This window comes from Balaenoptera physalus (genome assembly GCF_965194825.1).
Source record: "Balaenoptera physalus genome assembly, chromosome: 9".
Classification (NCBI taxonomy): domain Eukaryota; kingdom Metazoa; phylum Chordata; class Mammalia; order Artiodactyla; family Balaenopteridae; genus Balaenoptera; species Balaenoptera physalus.
The window spans coordinates 32692026-32708477 of NC_138888.1; the positions used below are offsets into that span (position 1 = coordinate 32692026).

At 36.1% G+C, this 16452-nt stretch overlaps 1 protein-coding gene across 9 annotated transcripts in view; it reads right to left on the reverse strand.

Moving 5' to 3' along the window:
* The window catches only part of L3MBTL3 (L3MBTL histone methyl-lysine binding protein 3), a 125073-nt gene that overhangs the window by 7363 nt on the left and 101258 nt on the right, over positions 1-16452 (reverse strand). For 8 of the 9 annotated variants that reach the window (XM_082474575.1, XM_082474574.1, XM_082474579.1 and 5 more), the window contains one exon: positions 10390-10469. In XM_082474575.1, the coding sequence (XP_082330701.1) occupies positions 10390-10469 (80 nt within the window). The other variant, XM_082474582.1, reaches the window with a different exon arrangement.

The following is a 16452-nucleotide window of genomic DNA, read 5'->3' on the forward strand; positions in this document are numbered from 1 at the left end:
TTTTCTAGCAAATGTTTTTTTTGTCCTTGGGACTCCTAGAGTTTGTCCATCATTATCTCCGTAAGATAGGATCCTTTAGAACGGAAATCTTTTCTGAAAACTACTTACTCAAAGCCCATCAGAAGAAGGCACCTCCCCACACTTACTCTCCCCTCTGCCCACCAGCTCAGCTAGGAACTGAAGGTGGCAGCACACCTAGAACCCCCTCCAATCACACCCCACCCAGCAGGGAAACCACTTCCCTGACTTCGAACACCATCGCTTCTTTTGCCCTGGTTCTGAACTGTAAGTTTGATGAAAACTTGGTATCTGGCTTCTTCCTCTCAACAGGGTCTGTGTGATTCATCCACATTGCTGTATGTAGTTGTAGCTCACCTGCTCTTTGCTGTGTGGTTTTTCATTGTTATGAATATTTCACAAGTAATTTGGAGCTGATGGACATTTGAGTTGTTTTTAAGTTTTGGCTAAGACCGACATTGTTGCTATGAATGCTCTTGTACATATCTTTTCTTGAATATATGTATGCCTTTCTGTTGCATACATACTGAAGAGTGGGACTTCGTGGTTATAACATTTGTGCACATTAAGCCTCCGCAAATTCCACCAGTTTTCCAAAACAGCTGTATAGTACACACCTACTAACAGTATAAGAGTGTTCCAAATGCTCCATACATATTCTTATCAACATGTGGTACTGTCTATCTTTCTCACTGTAACCCTTTTGGTGTGGGTGTCATGGTATCATATTGTGGTTACAATTGCATTTGTCTGATGACAAAGTTGACAATCTTTTTCTATGTTCATCGGTCATACGGAGAACCTCTTTTGTGAAGTACTTATCTATTTTATGCCTATTTTTCCATCAGGTCATCTTGTCTTTTTCTTACTGATTTGTAGAAGTTATCTATATATATATACTCTGGGTAAGAATCCTTTCTTGAAAATATGTATTACTTATATCTCCTCCCACTCTGTGTCTTCTTTTTACTCTCCTAAAAAGGTCTTTTGATAAACAGAAGTTCTTAATTGTAGTAAAATTTATTAATTTTTTCTTTTAGGGCTAGTACTTTTGAAGAAATCTTCGAGAAATCTTTGCTTACCCCAAGGTCCTGAAGATAGCCTCCTCTGTTTTCCTCTGAACACTTTATGTTTTACCTTTCACGTTGAGATCACAATCCATCTGAAATTTATTTTTGTGTATGGTATGAGGTAAAGATCAATATTCATGTTTTTTTCCCACATGGATTTCTAATTGCCCAACCATGATTTAATGAAAAAGACTAACCATCCTTTCCCTGCTGTACTGCAGTGCCAGTTTAAAAATAAATCTAAATCTGTTTTCAAATATTCTCTTCTGTTCCACTGGTCTCTTCACACTGACCCACAGACTTTAATTACTCTCATTTTATGAGTGTACTGATATCTGTGATCTAGGTCTTCTTCAAGACTCCTTGACTATCCTTACCCCTTTGCATTTCCAATTTTAGGATCTGCTTGTTAAAAAAAATGCTAGGATTTACATTGGGATAACCACTGAATAAACACCAATTTGGTGAGAGATAACATCTTCACAATATCAAGCCTTTCAATCCAAGAACAAGGTATCTCTCTCCATTTCTTTGGATCTTAAAATACCCCTCTTCAATGTTTTGTCATTTTCATGTAGAGGTCTTGCACACCTTTTGTTAAATTTATTTTTATGTGTCTGATGTTTTCTGTTGCTATTATAAGTGGTATAGTTTTTTAAAAACTATTTCCTACTGTTTTATTGTGCATCTTTAATAACTCTTCTCTTAAACTAGCCTAATCTAAATTTGAATTGCTCTGAATGTTAGAAAAGTCGCTATACTGAATTAAAAGAAAAAAGATCTATCTTACTGGAGCTAACACCCACTGGTCCTTGCTCTACCTGAGTGAGCTCATATAGAAAGCTGTGTCTGCTCTCCATGAAACATTTCAATTCTTCAAATATTTTTAAAAAACCCTTCATGGTCCCTCTTTCCACATTTCATCCACCGAATCTCATATAATTGGTTTTAAGGTTTTAGGTCTTCATCCTATTTTACTGAAAATCTATTATAAGCCAAATATATAAACCTGTACCAGTTTGTTTTTATTCTTTTAAAATTACCCAGAGTTCAAGAAACTTTTGTTTTGCATAAACATGGGGTAACTTAAAAACACTCCTTAATCTCAGACAGTCCCAAGAGTTCAGCAATTATTTGCAACACATTATTTGTAAATCCTTCAGGAGATGGACTTACATGAAATGGTAAGAGTTCTAGTTCCACACTAGAGTAAAACAACACAGTCTACTTTGTAACTTGTATTTGGATTGCCTGCCACAGAGTGTCAGTTTTTTCCAAAGCCATACACTTTCTTCTATAACTATTTATGTTCTGTTGACACTTGGCACTGTTTCCTCCTTCACTGAAGCTCCATTCTATGTTCATTCTATTCCTGCTAAAGTTGTGTTATTCACAGTTCATTTCTAATGCTCCTACATCATTATTCCTTAGAAGAATAACTGAGCCATTCTAAAGAAACGACTAAAAACCCTAAAGCGCCTATATTTCTGGTAGCGTTTGCACGTCTTCGAAGCTGACATTATACATAGGCCTAGACTCATACACCACTCCAATCCTAATACCAGTTTTGCATCCTTCACCTTAAGACCCCCCTTCCTTTTGCTGATTCTTTCATGTTGACTGATGCCCAGTGTTATTTTCTGACGAATGGGGCAACTGTAGCATTTACCAACCACAGAATATGCCACCTCCTCAGAAGATGTTAGGTACACGCTCCCAATCCAAAAAGGATAAAGAAAACAACTTCATTTGAGTGGATATGTATTTGATCCCTTGAAATGCACAGAAACGTGACTCCAGGTTTTTATTTTAACATGTGATATAGACTAAAATAAATGCACATAGACTCTGGCTCAAGTAGCTGGCTCAGTGCAAAGAGTAGGGAAGAGTAGGTTTGAATGTGTATAACGTGCTTTAGAAAACAAAGCTTTTTTATTCTGGAAGACATTTCTGCCAATAGCATTTTATGAGGGTCAGATTTCTCACCACCCTCCTCTCAAATGATCTACCTGCATGAAAAATAATACTTTTTAAGGAGTTCTCGGTATTTTTTGAAGTTTCCCGAGAAGAAAATTTACCCAAGGTATATGGTCAAACTTTTTCTCACTACTCTCACACCCTGACTCTCCTTCCTCCTGGGGAGAACAGTAACTGAATAACTAGCCTCCCAGAAACACCCTTGACCAAGAGAAGACCTTGGGAACAGACACTCTGCAAAGGAGAGCAACAAGATACATGGAACCTGACTTCTTGATACTGTCGTGTACCATTAAATCCTGGAGCAGCTATCTTTGAACCTCCTCCATGTGAGAGAGAACTAAACTGCTTTTACCTGATATAAACCACTTGTACGTGTTTTATGTCACACACACACACACACCCCTAATCCTAATCACTACCAAGGTTTACTGCAAGAGCGTTCGTAATAGTGAGAGACAGGAAATAACTAGCTTAGCTATCCACTAGAGATTGGTCCATTAAATGATGCTGCACTGATCATCGATCCACAGAGGGAATATTTAATATTATTTTGTAATTAGTATAAATATTTATGAAAAAATGATTGTAATATTACGTAGTTAAAAAACTGCAGGGTGGGAGGGAGGGAGATGCAAGAGGGAAGAGATATGGGAACATATGTATATGTATAACTGATTCACTTTGTTATAAAGCAGAAACTAACACACCATTGTAAAGCAATTATACTTCAATAAAGATGTTTAAAAAAACAAAAAAACAAAAAAAACTGCAGGTTACAAAGTAGTTAGTACAATATTTCAGATATTAAAAAAATCCCAAAAAAACTCCCCAAAATTCAGAAAATGGTGTTAGAAAATAAAATTACAGGGCTTCCCTGGTGGCGCAGTGGTTGAGAATCTGCCTGCTAATGCAGGGGACACGGGTTCGAGCCCTGGTCTGGGAAGATCCCACATGCCGTGGAGCAACTAGGCCCGTGAGCCACAACTGCTGAGCCTGCGCATCTGGAGCTTGTGCTCCGCAACGAGAGAGGCCGCGACAGTGAGAGGCCCGTGCACCGTGATGAAGAGTGGTCCCTGCTTGCCGCAGCTAGAGGAAGCCCTCACACAGAAACGAAGACCCAACACAGCCCAATAAATAAATAAATAAATAATAATTTAAAAGAAAATTACAGATAATTTTGATTTTCTGCTATTTGATTCCCTGTATTTTCTAATTATTCTATAATAAATGTTATTTTAACAATAAGTTATATAAAACCAGAAGCTGATATTGAATAAGCTACTTATTGTTACTCAAAAATAATAACAAAAAAATGAAAGCCTCACTTTGGTGACTTGGAAGGCAATTTAATGCATTTTTGGAAATATATTATTAAAACATCAATTGCTGGGCTCCCTTAATATCAGAAGCAAGAAAATATTAGATGGGAGTAGCGTTAAGAGAAATAACTTTGTGGATTTTTGGTTTTACTGCTATTTCATCTCTCTAGCCAATTATCAAATGAGGAATATTTTTCTTATGTTGATACTTAATGGATGGATAGTAAAGCCCTGCCTCAACCATTTACATTTATTGTTTATAATATGGAAATCACTCATTCAGCAATTACTTATTCAGCACTTACAATGCAATGTGGAGGGCTACATCAATACAGCATATTCTTGTAGACTTTCTTGAAATGATGTTTAATAGATAATAATGTAGTTATCCAAAGCAGAAGTTTGCAAATACAAATGTCTCTCAGTTCTGGTTGAGAATATAGGTATTAAAATCCTTGATTTGGCTTAGGGTAGGAAAAAGTGAAGTAGAAGATTAACCCTTGTAAGAAGACAGGTCTGATAAAGGTGATCCTGAAGAAATATATCCTCCAATGTTTCATGCAGAATCAAGACAATAAATCTTCAGAATAGAGACCACCATCTAAACCAAACATGAAATCTCCCAGTAGAAAGAGATGTCTTCACTACCATGGCGCATGAGAACCTGCTTCCTATAGGACTGTTCCCATTAGGGCCCAGTAGAACCACTGCAGAACCACAGTAGAACCACAGGGAGGGCAAGACCCAGAGAAAAGGAAAAGTACTCTTCATTCTGCTCCTTGCTGCTTTCGGACTCAGAGCCCACTCTGCTTCCTATTTCCAAGTCTGAACAACGCTAAATCAAGAAGCCACAGCATGACTTACCATTTGTCCTGACTCATTCCTATCCCTTGAAGCCAGTGACAGAAGTGAGACCAGAATCTCCAGCTGCCTTGTTTCATTTTAGTTTCAAAACAATGCTAGGAGGTAGCTATCCCAAAGATGAGGAAAACACACTGTGAGATAGGGCAAAGCCCAAAGCCACCCTGTGAGATAGGGGAAGCATCAGAAAGTGGCCCTGGATCTTCTGTCTCCTAATAACAAAGTATAGGGTCATGGTCAAGGGGGTGAGTTTAAGAGTCTGATATACATGGATTCAAGTCCCTGTTCTGCCACTAACTAGCTCTAAATTTTGGCTAAATCAATGTAACAGGATCATTGTAAGGATAACATGATATTTAAAAAAATGCTTATTCCAGTGTCTGACATATAGTAAAGACTCAGCAAATGGGAAAACTTATTCTTATCTTGAGAGAAAGGCATGCCACTGAGAGTATACTGAATATAAAAAGGCAAAAATGAAAAGGAGTCAATGACCCTTTTAAGCTAATATTCCATGAGTCTATAAAAAAATGCTCTTAATGTGAAAGGAAAAAAAGCCAGAAGAAATGGGATACATCTGTCAACCAAGTTTTTTTTAATGGAGTTACTAACTGGTGACTAAATATAAAAAGGATGAACAATAACAATGATTGGGTAAAATAAGTGGATCACAGCATCAAGGAATGTGGATAAAATTAGCTCCAAGATCCTAAACTCAGGCGTGAAAAATATTTGAGGATCATTTCAAGGTTAACAACCAAAATAAAAACCAATTGCTATGGAAGCAAAAAGCAAGCCTGATTTTTCAAGTGAGAATCTAGTACATTACAAAATAAAATTCAACTCTTTCTGCGTATCAGCACCCGTGAGAGAGAATGTTTGCAGAAGGGAAAAGAAAATTACACGTTTCCCAGGAATACAGGAGTTTAAATTTGAAGGTCAATTTATAGGATCCTTTATTAATGGGCCTTCCTACAATGGAGGAAATGAATTAGTTTATCTTTCAGGCAAAGGAGACAGAAGCCAACAAAGAGAAAAAGAAGAAAAAAGTGATGCATTGTATTCAGTAAAGGTCCCCAAAGGTCAGATTCGGTAGCATAGTGGCAATCATCAAAAAATCAAAAAGCCTCATAATTACACATATTGTATGGAATTAAATTGAATTAACTGAAGAAACAAGGTAGGAAGATTTTTTTTTAGGGGGAAGTGTTTTTAAAAATCAATTTGCTCTAAGACTCCAAACAAAATAGTTCTCATGGGCTTACTGAATCTTAAATCCTACTAGCTATAAGGAATACAGGGTGGCTTCTTTTCCGACTCCTCTATACTAAATAGTGCACAAACTGCAAGAAGGTTTCTCTCCTATCCCCTATGCCACCCCCCCAGCCAAGCCAGATCTGGGAAGGGCTGCTTCCACCACTGGTGAATGGCATTGTGAATGAACACTGGTGAGCACCTACGAGGCTCAGCATATCTACCTGACCCTCAGGCTCAGGTGTGAAAGAGGAATTCTACTGGCACCCAAATGGGAGCATTGAGGGGTAAGTGTTCTTCACAAAAAACCTGGGGAAACTTCTCTGCACTCAAAAATGATAAAATAAAAAGCAATCACCAGGGGCCTCTGATAAGTTCTACAAAACACTGGGAGAGGAGCATTGATTTATTGACAGAAGAGTTTCATGATTTTAGTAAGGCACAAGGGAACATGACCTCTACAAAACAAAACAGGCTATGAAAAGAAAAAAACAAGCCAGTGCAGGAAATTAAAGGAAAATAAAAACCACTATTAAAATTCGTGTTAAAGGCAGTAACTAGTAGACTTGACAGAGCTAGAGTAAGACACTGCAACTTGAGAAATATGTCTAGAATATCAAAAATTGCGTAAGCTGTTGAAATATTAAACTACTTCCATAGTGGCTGGTAATAGTCCCCTCCACCCTCAGCAGTCAGGCCCCTGAGGGACTTCCCTAAGATGCTGCAACCAAGTCCAGCAGGGAGCTTCCAAACTCTGCTCCAGCACTAAGGCTGGTGTTTGCTTTAACTGTCCTGTGCAATGTTGGCTGTCAAACCAGTTGTTAAATATTTTGAATATCATCCTTTGGATCTAACCCAAGAGTAAAAGGTACTACCAATCAAAAAAGAGAAAAGAACAAAAGTAATAATAAAAAAAATAACTGAAGGAATTTTTCTGGATTAAAAAAAAAATCCTGGATCTAAAAAAAAAAGTAAATAAAGCGCATGACATCTCAGGCAAAATAATGAAAGAAGACTGAATTTAGGAGCCAGATTCATTGTCTAAAACCAAAAGATTGGATTGAATTGGGCCTAATCCCACATATGTGAAAGGATGTTTTGGTTTGTTGTTCAGTTTTTTTCAGTTCTGTTTGATTTTTCTTAAAGGAAAGTCAGAGACCAAATGACTAGCTAGGTGTAGTACACACTGTGGTGGGCTCCCCCTTCGGAACTCAGAGGTTCATTCTCCTACCTGCTGACTGATAATGCCTCAGAGCTACCTCCCTCTCCAGGAACTGCCCTAAGCCAAAGGGAGGCTCCTTGCCCAAGGACACGGCCCCTCTCAGCCAACATCCAAGGACTGGTCAATACAAAGGCCTGGTCCTCATGCCTAAATTCGGGATAACTCGGAAGGGTCATCTGGAGCTCCTTTGTGGGATCGACTGAGGCTTCTGCTGTAACTGCATCACAGCTCATTCTGCCCACTGTTGCTTCTCTCACTCTCTCATTGGTATCGTTCCCAAGAGTACCCACCAAAAACCTTCTGCACACAACACTCTCAATGTCTGTTTCCAGAGAACCCAAACTGAGACACTAGGTCATGGCTCTATTGAGACCTGAGAGGCAGGAGGACAGAAAAAACTATACACACCCACCCACTGACTAGGATCTGAGATATCACCAACATCACCAAGATACAGGAGCCCTCAGACACCATAAGATCTCATTTTGGACTGAAGGATCATGGGGTCCAGGGAAAGACAACCAATAAACTCTTAAATGGTAAGGTCAGGAAGTGAAATTCAAATCTTTTCCATACAACATGAATCTGGAAAGAATTTTCAAAAAAAAAAAAGAAAGAAAGGAAATCTAAAGCTAAGAAAGCAGTTAAATAAAAGCTGATAATCATAACATGATTTCACTACAGTAAAAATTAATTTTATGAAAGTTTTACATAAAATGTTTCAAAAATTTGGAAATGAAGGGAAGTCATCAAACTCATTTTAGGAGGCTAAAACTGGATGAGATATTAATATGCGAATCTTACTTAGGAACATATGTGCAAAAATTCTCAAAGCAGCTTGTTTTTATGAGGCTCCTTTTCACTAATGAAAAATAAGACAGTAAGTAAAATATGCATATTGAACTGTAGGTTTTATGGGTGACAAAAATAATAAAGAGTTATATATGAATCCTACCAATGTTTCTTTGGAAAGAACTGTAAAACAGAAAAACTCAGGCAATTCAAATAAAAAAAATAGGATAAAATTATACAAAGTTTGAAAAGACATAAAACTACCACAGAAGAAGAGAGAACACCATGCATATCATGTTAATAAACCTGAAATTCTCCATTAATTAGACTATTTTCAGAAAAAAATTATCAGAATCAGCTCAGCAAATAAAATGAAAAGTGAATTACATCACCAATTAGGAAGAAACTGAAAAGGTTGTCAAATTATTACTCCCTCAAAAAGTTCAGAGCCCAGAAGATTTTATTATGAATCTATCTAAACCTTGCAATGATCAGATAATTCCATGCAATAAGACACTCATTTCACAATACTACTACTACTTCTGCTATTACTTCTACTACCCACTAGCAGCTAATACTTTGGCCACTGATGCATTTATTCCTCATAATAATCCAGTGATGTGGGTACTATTAAGAAACTGAGGAACAGAGAGTTAAATACTTTTCCCAAAGCCAGCCACACAGCTAGTACCGGTGGAGCTGAGAAGAGAATGAAGGCCGTGCTCCTAACCAGCATTCACAAAGAAAGGCTGAAGCCTTTGATTAAGAACCCGATATACCCGGATGACAAAAGCTTCGTAAATTAAATGTTTTTCTTCCTTTCTAAATGACCAGAAACATTATAGCACTTATTATGTGCCAGGCACTGTTCTAAGCAAGTTACAAATGTTCCTGTACTCAATCCCCATAACAACTGTGGGAGGGAGTTACCATCATCAACCTTCTGGACAGATAAGGAAACAAGCACTGAAAGGTATTCCATGAAATGTCCAAGATTACACAGCTAGCAGGTGGTAGATCAGGGATGCAAATCCTGGCCATCTGAAGGGTTTGTATGTGGTGAAAGATGAAACACCATAAAACATGCTGAGGACAGCAGAGAATATAACTTTTAAATTAATCATAAGTTACTGCTTTATGACAATCAGATATGGAAATCAAAGCATCACTTATGGAATAGGTCATTATAGGCAAACAGTCCTTAGGTGCCATTCTACAATCTTATAAATAGTCTAAACCAAATAAAGCACATGACAAGCAAAGTCCCAGGGACAATCATTAAAATCATAATCGGGACAACATTTTCTTATAAAAAATAAATAATAATTATAACACTATGCGTAAAGTATAAATACCATCTGTACTGTAACAGTCATTACGACTTCATTGTTCAGTTAAACCACTGTAATGTCTACTCAGCAAAGATGTAAGACAAATTACTTTCTCCAATACAACTTAAAACTTTTGTTCAAGCAATTTCCTTTTCATTTTGTGGTATCAGATTAAGACCATATTAGTTCTATTTGAATTTCAACACATTCTGAGATGAGTCTGAAACATATGAAGCAAATGACATCAACAATATCAAAAAAATTTACGACAAGGACCAAACAGAATGCCTTATCCAAACTTTATATACAATATTGTACAGATATGTGAAAGAGACTGTAAATACAGGTCACAGATGAATCCATATCATTATGAAGTATACACCAGATTTATCCTGAACAATAAACTTTTATTGCCTGTGGTAACAGAACCAACCAAACGAAGTTTATCTTTAATATAAAAGGGACTGCTACATTCCAGTTAAGTTTTGATTGTTGAGTATTAATAGTAATACCCATCAATAATATGAGATTATTATGGGTACCTGTGGCTTCATGTGATGTCCTCATTTCACTCTCTGTTCTCTCTTCAAAGTCTTCTTTGACACCATCAGCATGCTGGTCTCTGAGAAAAATAGGTGTTTTAATATTTTGTAATAGAAACGTTTAAAATGGGAAAGCGGGGGTGGGTGGTAGTGGTGGGATGAACTGGGAGATTGGGATTGACATGTATACACTAATATGTATGAAACAGATAATAAGAACCTGCTGTATATAAAAAAAATAAAATAAAAATTGAAGTATGAAAAAAAAAGAAAGGAATGGCTCAACACTGCACCTCAGCAAGTGTTTTTTTTTTTTTTTAATTTAAAAACAAATGATACCATTAAAATGTTAGAAAGGATTTTCGGTTTTACTAAGAAGCAATTAATACTAAAAACACCTATAAATGTTCATTTTCCTCATTATCAATTTTCATTTACTGTTCAGAAAGATTTTAAAGCTAAGAATGGTATTAAGGTTAACTATTCTGGAAAATGTGGCTACCGAATAGCTCAACTTCAAATTGGGACATGTATTCATGAGGAATTTTACTTGTCCTGTATGGTAAGACTACAATTTTAAGTAAGAAAATGGTTTTAAAGTCCATACCATTTAATCAAGTCACTATATACTACTCAGCTCCAGAATTTGAGATTGAGGCTGAGATTGCCCAGGAGAATCAAACTCAATTCTAGGAAGCTTTTCCTGGCTTAATCAGGTCAAATTCATAGGCTGAACTGATTCCACCTCTCTCTGACCAGGAATGAACTAATGCTAATCTAACCATGCCAAGAACGCTCTAAAATGGAATGGACCGATTCCAATCCTAATTCAGAGCTTTACCCTGAAGTCAGCGACAAAAATGGCTTTAAAGGAAACCAGGCACAGGCTACTTATATTTTCTTTAAAACTAAACTTCAGGGATTTAAAAATTTTAACCTAATGTATTCCGTTCTCAGGGTTCAAAATACATCCTCTATAATACTCTATAATACTCTGTACTTATGATGTTCTGTTGTTTCAAATGCTGTTACCTTTACAAATACATCCTTAGTTTCTTGAAGACTCAGACCACACTTCTGTTCGGTGTTAAGAAAAGGGATAATACCTTTGAAACCAAATATCCCAACAAAAATATAAAGGAGTTCTATAGTCTTAATTACCAAGGCACTAATTTACTCCCTTTTTGTAACAATAATAATTTAACACAATGCTGCCAAGACAGTAAGCATGAGATAAATAAAATGTTCACTAGTTCTTAGAAAGATCATTTCCAGGGACACATGAAATTTCACTGGAATCTGAGCTCCCTGGCTTACTTCATACTAAAAACAACTTATCGCAACTGCTGAAGAATACTTGCTTATTTGAGAATGGGAAGAATCACCGTCATTTTGCAATAAAAAATTTTTTTCCAAGAGAAATCAGTTAATGACTATGGAGGCTCTTACTCCATAGAAAGTAGGGGAGATGGAGGTATAGTGAAAACAAATAAGAAAATCGCTGATAACTGGAGAAAGGACACTAGTTGAAGTGATACTGGAAAACTGCCTTCTCTGTAAACAGTGTTGAAGTTAGACTTGGTAATTACATGTTAAAATCAGCTTATTATGCTAAAATTAGCTTATGTGATCTCCTGAACTTGTTTCATATTAAACTGGAAATAATCATCTTTGAGCCCACAAATCTATCCCAGTAAGTACTGTGGCCACTGAAATAAGTGGTTTGTGGATGGCTATATTAATAGTTATCAGAAACAATCACACGTTAGAGTGACATAACTTAAAATTGGCATTTCTCGGAGTCAAAGAAAATAAATTCCCAATTAATTACTGTAGATTGCCTAAAAGCGTTAATGAATGGTTAAAAAAAAAAAAAAAAAACCCAAACAAACAAACAAAAAACCAAACTGAGCCCAAAGGCTAAAATTATATCTTAGAATTTTCTGTATATTTCAGTTTTCATGGTTGAAATTGTCCACTGATAATTAACAGTTACATGTTTGTGGTTTCAATAATGCGTATTATATTTTCCTTTAAAGTAAACTTTATTAAACTAAAGCTATAAGACCTAAGTATGAGGAAAGTTCTTCTGTATTCTTATGCCCAAATACAATGCCAATGACTTATTTTATGAAATGTAGGAAAAGGATCATTTTCTAGGAGGGAACGAGATAGAAAAGGAAAATAAGATGTTTGACCCCAAAAGTTTCTTCATCTTAAATGTGCCATAATCCATCGCTGAAGAGAAGCAAAAAAGAAGCTTTCTGCTTGTATATTCATGTTCCTTCATTATAGAAGCGTGTTCAGTTCTTACTTTCCTTACTTTAACTCATGATATTTCATTAAATTTAACCCATATAAACTTGGGAATATGTATATATGGATACTTATCTTCACTGAAAAACAATTCCAATGCAGGACTCCACAAGAAATGTTCATTGAATGTTGTATTTCCAATTAATAAATTGATTTTGCTAACTCCTTAAAATTAAAAGTGACTAAGCCCCTTTGGGTTCTGATGTTTCCTTTAGCTGGGGTGGGGTCAATATGAATAGTCTGTTAGAAGGGGTATTACGAAACAGATGGATGAACAGAACCCCTGAAGGAAAGAGAATCCTGACCAAGCACATCCAGAAATGTGGAAACAGTATTAATAAGAAGTAATAATAAGAAAACTTAACATACTTAAGAACATATTATGCACCAAAGATTGGTCGAGTTCTTTACATGTCCAATATTTCATAACAATCACTGGAAGAAGGTTCTGTTGTTATATCCACTGAAACTTAAAGAGGTTAATCTCAAATTTTCAGGGCAAGTATAGCACCAGGTCTTACTGACACCAAAATCTATAATTAGATTTAATTATTATTTGTTTTTTTACCCTTGTGTTTTTCCAGAATACAGTAAATATCCTTGTTACATGCAGTTAAAGGGAACTTGCCTTCTAGTGTCATAATCTTATTTTCAAACTGTCTTTTATTGATAAGGTCAGGAATGAGGAATCTGACTCACTAATATTCTTACTTGTTTTATATTTTATTTAAAATAAAAATCACTTTCTCAACTGGGCAACCAATATTTCTCTCACCTATAAGGTTAGAAATTTCACTGCTAATTCTCACTGAATAGGTACTGTGATTAATTTCTTTCTCTATGCAAAAATGAAATGCTTTATCTAGGATATTGACTTCCCAAGCAAAAAGTTATTCTAGCTGCACAGTCTTCCAGTTATAAACAAAACATGTTTATATCACAATGTCAAAACTCTGTGATAATATTATAACACACTCTGGAACAGAGTGCAAGATATGCTTGTTGACAGATTTTTTTTTTAATGACAACCAAAAATATTTTTGTTGTATTTTAATATGACAATTTTCCTCTACTTTAAAACTCCTTTATCTTCTCCTCTTGATCAACATTTTTCATTACAAACAATTTTGTTTAGGAAGGGAATACAAGCTGAATCGTAACATGGAGAAAGCAGCCCAGCAGTGGTCTTGATGATCTTTGAAAGTGAATAGTCCTGGTTCAAATTTCAGCTCTGCTACTTACAAGTTCTATATGACCTTCAGCAAGTTACTGAACTTCCCTAATCTTCAGCTGCATCTTCTGTAAAACAAGGATGAAAATCCTTTACCTCACAGGCTTTTTGAGGACTGAATAAAACAATATATAGGAAGTGCTTAGCATACAGCCAGACACATAAGTAGGAGCATGATAAATGGCAGCTATTACTATTTAAGAATTACTTATATTTTAGGATAAAATTATCTACTGACACCTATTTTCTTTAAGTAACCTGTTTTTCCTCAAGTTTTAAAACAGCCTTTAGAGTAATGGTTATGAGCCAGCCTACAGTCAGACTGCCTAGCTACTTACTAGCTGTGTAACCTGTAACCAAGAGAGGTCTGTTTGCTGAATGTGGATGTAATAATAGCGCCTACCCCACATAGGCATTATGCGGGTTAAATGATCTAACATAGCTAAAAGCACCTAGAAGAGTGTCTGGAACACAGCAATTTCTCTTGGGATTTTAGAATTTTCAACAACCAATTTATTTCAGCATTTCTTTAGCCTGAATTGAAATATGATCATAACTAAAATCTTACTCAAGAATATTCTTTAGGCTTTTAATTAAGACAGTGGAATACACTCAAATGGAAAAATGTTTTCTTTTTGAGTCAGCATTCTCTTTTTCTCTGTAATTATGTGTCATGCTTTAGATGTCTTACGATCTTACTCAAATGAGATTTGTGGTAAATATTAGTGAAACAAACATTAGAAGAGTAAATACATAGTAACAGGATAGCATTTGAATGCCAACAGCTGTTTCTTCAATTTTATTTTTCATTTAAAAACAATCCCTAGCCCATTATGTTTCAATCAGTCATCAGTTCGTTAAAAGTAATATTGAAACAATATGAAACAACTATTTTGCTTCAATTCAGGGATTTCAGCCAGCTCTCTAACTCCAGCATGAGTTTGGCTTGGCTCGTACCTTAAAACCACCCCATCCTTCTCTTTCCAGAAGAGCTTATTCTAGTCTCATAGGGGCTTTGTCAGAGCTGCAGAGGACCTGTATTCCCCAGGAACAAGTGGGGACACAGTGAATGTACTGAGAGCTGTAAAAAATGTAGGGTTTCCTATTTTGAATGTTAAAAGGATGTCTCTTTGCATGTCCCCAGCATTTTGAAAAAAAAAATTCTGGGCTGAGGTCACTCACAGGTAAAAAATCAGAGAATGGGAATCTCAAGGTTGTATGTTAGAGGAACTGTAAAAGAGAACCTGAATTGTCTCCAAAATGCCCCCTACAAACTGTGCTTAATGGCTTCAGGACAAGGAGGTCACCATCTTCAAAGGGATTCGGAAAAGATGGCAAATAGAACCAGTGCAATTAAAACTTCCATGTCTACAGTTAACATTCGAATAAAGAGTTTTTATAACCAAATCCCTTTTGAGACTATACATGAACAATAGTTTTAATAGAGTTTTCATAAACACAGCCCAGGAGAGATAAGCATAGTTTACTATTTATCTAATGACTACGAATAAAACATTTTGATTAATAAGGCTATTAAATTAAAATTTAGCATAAGGAACATATGTTAGTGAAGAAAGGAATATAATGAGTAAGTAAATAATAGTGGATGTTATCAAGATGCCAAGGAAACTCCCCAGTAAAATGAATTCATCAATTAATTAATCAATTCTCTTATAAAATGAAAAGCCCTAACCAGTAAGGTGAGATCTGGGAAGTAAAGATCATGTAGCATAAGAAGAGCAGGACTGCATTGCTTTCATGCTGCTGTCATATGAAAAAGAACAGATATCGTTGCTTTTCTACTATTTATAAAAGAGTCTCCTGAGTCAAGAATAAGTGCTATTCAAGGAGAGAAAAATCAGACTCTGTTACAATATTGTTCTAACAACTTCCCAGGCATCAGCAGTAACACGGTCATCTCTTCCTTACGCTCTGAATGGTTGCCTTGTGTCACAGCAGTTGGCATCAGGACTGCGAGTGTTTTAACCCAAACCCAGCTTCTCCCTGGTGCACACAAACAACGACACGGATTTGACTCAGATTCCCAAGAACTGGAATATTTGAAAATTTCCACAGCTCCTAATCTGTATCTGGCAGCCCATCAACAGAAGGGGGGAAGAGGCTTTACAATAGGCAGGGAATGACCCAGTCATTAAAGGAACTTTCTGAGTAGTCAACATCAAAGCCCTCAGGACCAGAAAACCTTAGGAAGCAACACAAAGTTTCTGAAGATTCCTAATTAACTTTTGTAATCTTTTAGAACTTCTGGCTCTAAATTAATTTTATTCTACTAGATTTTACAGTTTTGCAAATAAAGAGATGTATACATGCTTATAGTTCCATATTTTATGTTAGCCTGTATTCCCATCTGTTTCACAGGGCCCTTCTCATGGGTACAGATGGGCAAATCTGATTCATCCTAAATATATAAATTAGATTGAAGCTGCAATTCCTGTAACTGCTCCATGTAATTCTGAGAGTAGAAACACTAGACCTAAAACTTGAAAAGCTGTTTT